The 10,222-nt window shown below is 39.4% G+C and overlaps 1 protein-coding gene and 1 long non-coding RNA gene across 3 annotated transcripts in view; one reads left to right on the top strand and one right to left on the bottom strand.

The window, feature by feature from the left end:
- Positions 1-1,053: 1,053 nt before the first annotated feature.
- LOC113466446 overlaps positions 1,054-10,222 on the bottom strand; it is a 17,638-nt gene continuing 8,469 nt past the window's right edge. Inside the window, exon 3 of the long non-coding RNA XR_003390833.1 lies at positions 1,054-1,322. This is a non-coding gene — a long non-coding RNA (uncharacterized LOC113466446). The remainder of the gene's footprint in view (positions 1,323-10,222) is intronic.
- The window catches only part of LOC103506889 (septin-5), a 9,970-nt gene continuing 9,073 nt past the window's right edge, over positions 9,326-10,222 (top strand). The window contains exons 1-2 of one of the 2 annotated variants that reach the window (XM_026821881.1): positions 9,326-9,476; positions 9,913-10,078. In XM_026821881.1, the coding sequence (XP_026677682.1) occupies positions 9,422-9,476; positions 9,913-10,078 (221 nt within the window). In that variant the 5' untranslated portion in view covers positions 9,326-9,421. The remainder of the gene's footprint in view (positions 9,477-9,912; positions 10,079-10,222) is intronic. The other variant, XM_026821882.1, reaches the window with a different exon arrangement.

Genomic DNA, 10,222 nt, shown 5'->3' with positions numbered 1-10,222 from the left:
TGAGAGAGAGAGAGACTTTGGTTATTAATAAGAGAGAGAGAGAGAGAGATGGAAGTAAAAGAAGAAGGGGGAAGGAAAAGGACAAAGAAGGAGAGAAATAAGACGAGGAGAATGAGGAGAAAGAAGAAGAAGAAAATAATCATAGCTAAATAGAAGTATGTAATAAGATTGAGGAAGAGGAGAGAAAGGTCGACAGAAAGGGAGGGGGTTCAGAAGGTGAGAGAGAACTGACAGAGAGGAAGAAGAAACCTGCCTCGGTGGTGTAGTGGTCAAGACGCTCGCCTGGTAATCAGGAGGGCGTGGGTTCGATCCCAGCCGAGGTATGGAATTTTATCCTCATTTATTTGAGAATTTGACCACATAATAATGGAGCTCTAAGGGTTAGGTGGTAGAGAACGCCTAAGGCGTTAACCTCGCCTAGTGGTTGCCTTCCACTCAAGAGTCTATGATTATTAAAATCATTTATTATCCCAGCAAGTAAATGAGATCTTGTTTAGACTGCTGGGGCAAAGGGACGTTTCGGTCCTATTCGGGCAGGATAAACAAGGTATTGAATTCTTCCACCTAACCACTTTCTCCTTAATTCCAGGCGTCACTTTCGAGAGTAAAGATCAGACGGATCGGCGAATCCCCAGCCTAGAACAAGTGTTCCAAACCTTCCCTAGTGTTCCTATCAATATCGATATCAAAGATAACGATGACCGATTAATCGAACATGTGTCCCGGTTGATAAATCGATATAATCGAACTCAGCACACCGTGTGGGGCCATGTGAACTCGAAAATATCCAAGAAGCTTTACAAACAGGTAAGTAAACTGGCGCAAACTATGTACCGAGTATAGGTACCTTCTGTCTGTTGTGAATAAAGCACCTTACTGCTTACTCACCCGCCAGCATAGTTAGCTTGGAAGGGAGCGCTAGGTCGCGGGTTCGATTCCCGCCCGGGGCGTATTTTATCCCAAACCATTTTCAAGTTCGTTCTCGGAACGGCTGGCTTTCTCTTGTCCTGTCTTCCTTCTCTCTTCGCTTTCGGGACGCGCAACTCGAGGTTGTCGGCCGATTTCGGTGCTCAAAGATCTGCAGTTCCCAAGGAGTGTGGACAGTGTAGATTTACTGGATTACCCTGCATATAAGGATCTATTGGACTACCCTTGACTTACGGGATTGGATTACGTCTGAGATATAGTCCGGATTGGAAAGCTCTACCACCAGGATAATGTCAGGTTTGTAAATTTTCTTCATTTTTGTCCAAACCATGTATCAGTTTCTAGTTCTCATATTGCCATATGAGTTAACATTAACACCCAAGCAACAAAAGGACCTGAAAACAAACAAAATTCAAGTTTGAGTGATAAATATGATATCAATAAAGAAGGATAACAAAGATTTTTAAGAACACTTAAAAGAAGAAAATAATAAAAGGGAGAAAATTATTTTACATTTCTTTTTTTTCTCAAAGTTAAAAATCTTTCCTTTTTTTTCGATTAGGCACTTTTCACTTGTGATACAAAATTTTTGACAAGGAAGGTAGGTTACTTCGTTATACTCTAGTATACTACTAAACACCGTAAAAGTTCCCTCCTTCACATGAGGTACTTTGAACTTTCTACTGAAAAGGGTATTTTCGAAATGTCAAATATAGGTTTGAGTAAGGGATCGCACACAGATTTTCTAAAGGAGATAAAGAGATCAACAAAATGCTAAGCATAACGCTCAGACGGTCTGATAGACCTATAGGTCTGTGGCGGAAAAAGCTCAAGACCTAGGTCTGTCAGACAGTCTGACAGACCTAGGTCTCAATCTTTTTCTGCCACATACCTACGTTCCCGTCAGACCCAGGTAATAGAGAGTCGCGCTGGTGATGTTTCAAAGTCATAGAGCAGGAAAAATGAGGACCAACGGAATTTTTCTTTTTCTTCTACGACTTCTAGATACAGAGATAAATTGATTAAAAAAATGCCGGCAAATCGTGAACTTTGACGTCACGGCATACCCTCCCGTAGGTGATGACGTCACATCAAATGTCCCGAGCAAAGCTCCCTTGCAGGCAACGCATTAATGTGTTTGTGCGCATACGTTTCTGTGCAGTTCTTTCTGCTCCTCCGCTAGCGCGCTTGCATAGTGGCGCTACCTAACGGACGAAATAAGCATTTTTCTCCCCTCTCTCTGCTTCATCCCCCTCTCAGTTTGAACCCTAGTCTTATCGATTAGCAACCCCCGTGCTTATGACACATATCGAGGGGGAGGGTTGTCCTACTACCGTAGACTTGCGCGTATAATGGGGTTGATAAAGTGGTGTCGATTCGATTAATCGATTTTTCAATATCGATTTTTTTAGAATAGGATGTACCCTGCTTATAGTGCGAGAATGAGACTGAAAAGTCCCTTTACTCCCGCAGTCTAAACAGGGGGAGTGTTTTTGTAATCCGCAGTTGTAAAGTGCTTTGTAAATAAATAAAAATAAAATAATAGGAATAGTTAAATGACCGATGGATTTTTTTTTTATGTTCGTTCTTGGAACACCTGGCTTTCTCCTATACTGTCTTCCTTCTCTCTTCGCTTTCGGGACGATAAGACCTTAGCAGTTACAGTTCCCTCTATCAAACCTCTAAAAAAAGAAAAAAAAAATCAAACTTAAACCACGTTTAAACCCAGATAATCTTGGTCATTAATAATCGATATTTTCACTATCGATATCACAATCGATTCCTCCGGTTTCGATATGTTTACTATCAGCATTGTAGCGTGATATTAGCGTACGCATTGTATTTCTCCCAGCGTTTCACTTGGCTGGGTGATTCAGTCCTTAGTCTTGGATCCATTCAGTGTTTTATCGTACGGGAGACCTGAAACGAATGTAGTCCGGATTCTTTGATAGTAGTCGGTATTTTATTAATTTTTTTATTAATACTTACCTATTTTATTTTTATTTTTACATATTTTTTCTTAAAGAAGTATTACCTACCCTTTACATAATTTCCTACTAGCGAAATCAGGGGCATAACCAATAACTACCTTTAATACAAGGAGCGTTCTTGTAGTCCCAATTGTGTTTGATACCCATTTTATCGTATGGGTACCCATTTTTTAACTTAATGCATACCCATTTTAGTTTTAACTTTTTTTTTACAAGAAGTAATACCTAGTCTGTACAGTTATACACTAGTGATTTCCCTCGCGGTTCGGTACGAAAGATTTTTTTTCCGAGAATCGAACCCGCGGCGAAACCCTGGATTGCAACCATTTGGGGGTCTGTTCTCATAATTTTTTCTCCATCATAGTTTTGTAAATTCGGGACAGACATACCTACCCACATTACCTACACATAGACATGGTCCAGAACAGAGAATTTTGTTAAAAAAAAACTTCAGCCTCGGCCGGGAACGCCTCCGTGTTCAAAGTCAGCGCTTTTATGGTCGATTTCAGCAGAGTTAATAAGGTGTCAAGGGTTTTCTTTGACGTCATCCATTTGCTTTACACAGGCCAGTATTTCTCAAACTCTTAATTAACCCTTTGGTGACCGATGTAAACTGTAGTTTAGATTAGATGTAAACTGTAGTTTGGTGTCCTGTAGTTTGGTGTAAACAGAACTGTAGTTTGGTGACCATAACCCTTTGGTGACCGATGTAAACTATACAGTTCACATCGGTCACCAAAGGGTTAACTGAAAACTCTCATACACAAAAAGCCCACTCTGAGGATTAGGTGTAGCGGCAAACAGGCCCAAGGATGGGTTAAGCTTCTACGAACTGAAATCCCTCTGTGGTGAGATCACATCGGTCACCAAAGGGTTAACTGAAAACTCTCATACACAAAAAGCCCACTCTGAGGATTAGGTGTAGCGGCAAACAGGCCCAAGTTCACATCGGTCACCAAAGGGTTAACTGAAAACCCTCTGTGGTAAGTTCGAGCGTTACCCACTCAGTCACAGAGGCCATCGGCCGACCCTGTATATGATAAAACTCAAAGTAAAATGTGAACTATATAAAAGTACATAAGGATGAGAGTAGGTACACATATATAGGTACAATATATGGTACAAGATACATACATAGGTATGTACTTAGAGTATTTCAGTTCCTATGTACATGCACATGAGTGCATCAGTTGATCAGTCGAAGTTTATCCTAGTAGTGGGTGGATGTGCGCGAACAAAATAATTTCTTCTCGTGTTTTCATTCGTTAAACAGTTTTTTTTTTTTCTCACAGCCTAGTCACCTTCGAAGGAACCGACATTTCCCTTGTAGGTGCTAGGCTGCGGGTGCGATTTCCGTCTTAGGCAAATGTAAGCCCAAACGGATAAGGTTCGTTCTTGGAACGGCTGGCTTTCTCCTAACCCGTCCTCCTTCTCTCATGGGTTTCGGAGCTGTAAGAAATCGGCTGACAGAGTTCCTCTTCATTTTTTCCCCGAGAGGTTTGATAGAAGGAACGGTAACGGAAGGAACGGTCTTATCGTCCCGAAACCGAAGAGAAGAACGAAGACAGGATAAAATAAAGTCAATCCGGAGTCCGGAGAACAAAACAACGAAGAAGAATTCGAGGCCGCCTCTAAGTTGGGAGTCAACGCCATTATGACAGATTACCCTACGAGGCTGGATCAGTATTTGAAATCTGGACCATCTGTAGATACCAAGCCTGAGGAACGTGAAACTATTTTCAGCAGGACGCGAAGGTTGCTACGGAAAATGTTGTAAATTTAGAAGCACAACCTTAGTTACTATAGTGATTTGATAGAAGGAACGGTAACGGAAGGAACGGTCTTATCGTCCCGAAACCGAAGAGAAGAACGAAGACAGGATAAAATAAAGTCAATCGTCCGGAGAACGATATCCTTGTCTGTTTATAAAGTTCGCCCTGGGCGGGAATCGAACTCGGAACCTAGTCTTTACAAGACAGACACGCTACCTTCCAAGCTAACTAAGCTGGTAATTTGGTCGTATCACGATTTGTCTCAAACTGCCTGAGGTGACCTTTCCCATTTTTTCCGTTTTTTTCCGTTTTTTTTTTTTTTTTTAATTAAAAAAACCTTTTTTATGAACTTTCTTGAGACGTATCTTGAAGTCCTCGGTGATTTCTCGTATTTTAATTCGTTATGTCTTTACAAGACAGACACGCTACCTTCCAAGCTAACTAAGCTGGTAATTTGGTCGTATCACGATTTGTCTCAAACTGCCTGAGGTGATCTTTCCCATTTTTTTCCGTTTTCTTAAAAAAAAAAAAACTTTTTTATGAACTTTTTTGAGACGTATCTTGAAGTCCTCGGTAATTTCTAGTATTTTAATTCGTTAAAGAACAGGTATTATAGGTAACGAACGGAAGAGCTTGGGCGTTAATTAGCGTTAATGGCTGTTTAGATTAACGAGAAGTGAGAAATAAATTAGCTTAATGAAGGAGAATAGCTTAATGAAGATTCAGAGAGATGTGCCCTTAAGAAGTCACAGTTCAGTGGTTTGTGCTAGAATTAAATATGTACTTAGGTAGATCCTTTTTTACGTAACGAACGGAAGAGCTTGGGCGTTAATTAGCGTTAATGGCTGTTTAGATTAACGAGAAGTGAGAAATAAATTAGCTTAATGAAGGATAATAGCTTAATGAAGATTTAGAGAGATGTGCCCTAGAAGTGACAGTTCAGTGGTTTGTGCTAGAATTAAATATGTAGGTACCTAGATCCTTTTTTACTTTTTTTTTTCTTACTGATTGGATAAGGCTGACAAGTTTCTTTAAACACTGCAGTCCAACATCGTTTTATAAGGGTTTTAAATATTTATTTTTAGTATTTTATATGTGTTTCGAGTGATTGATATGAAATGAATAAAATACAGTGAAACCTCGATATAACGTCCAAGGGAAATGTCCAAAATTTCGTTATATCAAGGTTTTTGTAATATCTATTTTTCGATATATCGAGGTTAAAATCAAAACTATTTCGTTATATCGACTTATTTCGCTATACTGAGGTCCAAATCAGTCCAAGGGAAATGTCCAAAATTTCGTTATATCAAGGTTTTTGTAATATCTATTTTTCGATATATCGAGGTTAAAATCAAAACTATTTCTTTATATCGACTTATTTCGCTATGCTGATGAGGTCCAAATCAAATTAACTTCGTTGTACTGAGGTAAAATTCTACTCGGTTTTAAGATCACCTCGCTATACTGAGGTCAAAATCAGAGTAACTTCGTTATACTGAGGTAATTCTACTCGCTTTTAAGATCACTTCTACTGAGGTAAAATTCTACTCGGTTTTAAGATCACCTCGCTATACTGAGGTCAAAATCAGAGTAACTTCGTTATACTGAGGTAATTCTGCTCGCTTTTAAGATCACTGAGATTAAAATTCAATCAATTTCGTTATACTGACATAATTTTCTCGGGCTCGTGCCCCAAATTACTTCGCTATACCGAGGTTTTTGCCTCTGAAGGGAATTTTCACGTGCGACGTTTTAACATTTTTTTTTTTTTTTAATTAAACTGTCTCTAAACTTCTTTAATCCATCAGTCATTCAGTCCGTTAATCCGTTTATAGTGGCGTGTCGTAAGGGGAACCAAAAAATGGGAGCTGTAAGCTGTGTTGAAACAAAGTCTCTCTTTTTGGGATAATTGAAAACGAATGGACTACTATGGCAATTAACTTTTGAAGCTCTATTATTATGTGGTCAAAGTCCCTAATAACTGAGGATAAAATCCCTGGACTCGGCTGGGATTGATTGAACCCGCTCTGTCTTGTGTCTACCGGACGAGACGCAATCGATGTAGGTGAAGTATGTTCAAACAAATAAAACCGCGCGTGTTGTACCATCTTGTCACCATAACAAAGTCCCAAACCGTGTCACACGACCTATTGTTGCCATCGCAACCTTCTAGAAATCTAGACAACAAAAACAGCCAGCCAGCAACGAGCCAAATTAAAATAATCTTCCAAAGACTTCTTCGAAAACGCCAAATTTTGAATGGCAACTTTCTAAGCAACAAAAACAGCCAGTCAGCAACAAAATACTGAGGTTAAAATTCAATCAATTTCGTTATACTGAGGTAATTTTCTCGGGCTCGTGCCCCAAATTACTTCGTTGTATCTATTCTTATTACTTCGCTATACTGAGGTTTTTGCCTCTGAAGGGAAGGGAAATCGACTTTTCTTCGTTATATCGAGGCTCATTATACCGAGGTTCCACTGTATAGGATTTAATAGAGAGAACTATCAAACCTTATTCTTCCAGGTATACTGTCTTTTTTTTTGAACAGTCATACTCTGTATTTATTTAAGAATAGGTACATGGAAAATTACAAATAAAACACCCCTTCCAGGTTTTCATGTCCTGGAAGGGCACTCAAAACTGTACTGGTACTGGTATACTGTCTTCTTTCTCTCTTCGCTTTAAGACCTCAGCTCCTCAGCAGCTAATGCTCCCTCTATCAAACCACACGGAATAATTTCTCGTATATTCAAGACTCTATAGGCTGAATAGGCTCTTCTTGGGAGGTTCTATCATTTTCTGGGGTTAGTACAGTTCACTGAGTAGGTATCGTGGTGAAATCACTGAGTAGGTAACGTGGTGAAATAGATACCTACCTAATACCCTACCTATCATATAATAGGTATATGTACTTTTACTTCAAAGTACCTAACTACCTACTACCTACCCACCTAACTGCCCACACCTAGTACACAGCACCAGAGAAATTCGTCCAAAAACTAATGAAGTTCGAAACTTGACCTAAACTCCGGAGAACCCACAAGTTCGCTCCTTGTAAGCGCTAGGCCACGGGTTCGATTCCCGCCCGGGGCGGATTTTATCTTGATGGGATAATGTTCGTTCTCGGAAGTCTTCCTTCTCTCTTCGATTTCGGGACGATAAGACCATAGCAGTTACAGTTCCCTCTGTCAAACCTCTTAAAAAAAATGTTATTAACCACTTAACTACAAGTCCGCATGAAAAATGTCCAATTAGGTAGGTATTTGCCCATTGGGTTCTTCCAGAGAAAAAATTACCGATTAACTCTGAAATTACCTAAGCTAGATAGATAAAAACACAGACTTCTCAAAAAGTTATGACACCAGAGCTCTCGGATTTTTATTTTATTCAAAACATTTATAGGTAATTATTATAGGTACCTATTATATTAGGTATAGGTATATCTATCTCTATATACCTAATCAATATTTTTTAATAATAGACGATAATTTTTTACATCCCATACCTGCCTACTTTTATTCTACCTTATTACTTATAAGTCTAACTACTTATAAGTCTTATAACATATATCAGGGACCGGACTAAAATATACCTATACTTAACCTAAGAGCATTAGGTACTGGTGAGTAAGTCTACTGTAATAAATGGGTAATTTTATAAGATAGTAGTATACAACATAATTACATTTCCTAATTATAAGAAAAGTATAGACGTACATTTGATATGTAAGTAAAGGAAGTAAGAGGTGTTAAATATACAGGGATGTACCACAAAAAAAGGAGGGGCTAAAATGATTTTTTGTGCTACAGTAAGGGCCATCCATATAAGTGAATTGACTAGATCTATACAATACAAATATTAGGACTATTAGGGTCCAATTTAATAATTCACAACAAATCAATGTACAATATTAGGAACTAAGTAGTACAGTCAAACGTGAATAAATTTAGGAAAATGAAAATTTCATTCCAATTGGCGAACTTTTTAACAGAGAAGAAAAGCAGAAAACATTTATTTTATAAACGAGAAAAAGGTCGGTTTTTCGAGTCCTTAATTATCCATGTTTGACGCAAAAACACGCGAAATAAAACAAAGGGGGGTTTGTCCTTGTCGGTTTAGAATAAAGTTCGCCCCGGGCGGGAATCGAACCCGCGACCAAGGCAGACGCGCTACCCTCCAGTCTTACTAGGGAGGCCTCTTTTTTTTTTTTAAAAAAAAAGACGCCTGAACACAACTGTCCTTGGACATAACTGGCGCTGAATACTGGAGACCTTCCAAAAAGACCGTGTTTTTGCCTAGGATTTGACTACGATTCGTTTTAAAATCTGAAAGAACAGCTCTTTCCGATTTAAATGTACGTACCTAGGTTTCCATTTTGTGCTGAAGTTTACTGAGTGCTCCCAGAGGGGACTTATTGCATTAAAAAAGTTTTAATTCTTTTGCATTTGAGAGACAGGACTTTTCAAGGAAAGAGAAAGAGAGGAAGACCAAAGTTAAGACGGAGAGATAAGGTGCATGAGGATTTGAGAGAGAGAGGGGATGGAAAAGAGAGGAAACAGTGAGTAAAGGATTATAGAGGCAATGTGGACTGTGGACAGTTCAGTCGACATCGATCGACGGCCGGCCGGTTGACTATGTGTGGACACACCTTAAAAAACGCGGAATCAAAACACTTTATATGTTTCAGATCGTCAAGGAAAAACCACCACCATCGAGAAGAAAAGTATGGATATTGAAGAGCGCGGAGTGAAATTACGACTGACCGTGGTCGATACTCCAGGTACAGTATTTCCTCAGGCCAGCCACTCACTATCAAGTAGACCTGACAGGTACACCTGATCAGGACCGCCTGTCAGGTCTACCTGATACCTGGTGAGCAGACATACTATCAGGTATTCTTTATTCGACTGTTGAAAGTGACTACTGACAAGAGACTTTCGCTTTAGAGTACATAAAATTGCAGATTCAAACTAAATAAGGCCATCAGCAAAAGTTACGCTTTCAGGAGAGGCTTGGACCGCACGAAACAGATCTTTCCTTAAAAGGGGCCTTTTTAATGAAAATTCGCCAACTCAGTGCACAGATGAGACAAACGGAAGGTAAAATCGCCGAGAACTTGGAAATTACTTCATTCGTTCAAAAAAGAAATTGAACAAATATCGTTATAAACAAGACTTTGGCACTTTGTTTGAAAATCTCTGATTTTTCCCTTTCAGGATTTGGCGACAGTATCAACAGTGAGGAAAGTTGGCGGGCGTGCTGCAGCTACATAGACGACCAATTCCGACAGTACTTCAACGATGAGAGTGGACTGAACAGGAAGAACATAGTGGACAATCGAGTCCACTGCTGTCTTTACTTTATACCTCCTTATGGACACGGGTAAGGTTATAGTATAGACCAGTGGTTCTCAAACTGTGCTCCGCGGAGCACCGTGCTCCGCGAAGAGCTTCCAGGTACTCCGCATAGTTTCATTTTTCTTACCGCATTAAAAAAAAAAAAAAAAAAAAACGCAGAAATGGGTTT

This window comes from Diaphorina citri, unplaced genomic scaffold (assembly GCF_000475195.1).
Source record: "Diaphorina citri unplaced genomic scaffold, Diaci psyllid genome assembly version 1.1 scaffold270, whole genome shotgun sequence".
NCBI lineage: Eukaryota > Metazoa > Arthropoda > Insecta > Hemiptera > Psyllidae > Diaphorina > Diaphorina citri.
This window is presented reverse-complemented; position numbering and strand designations above follow the sequence as displayed.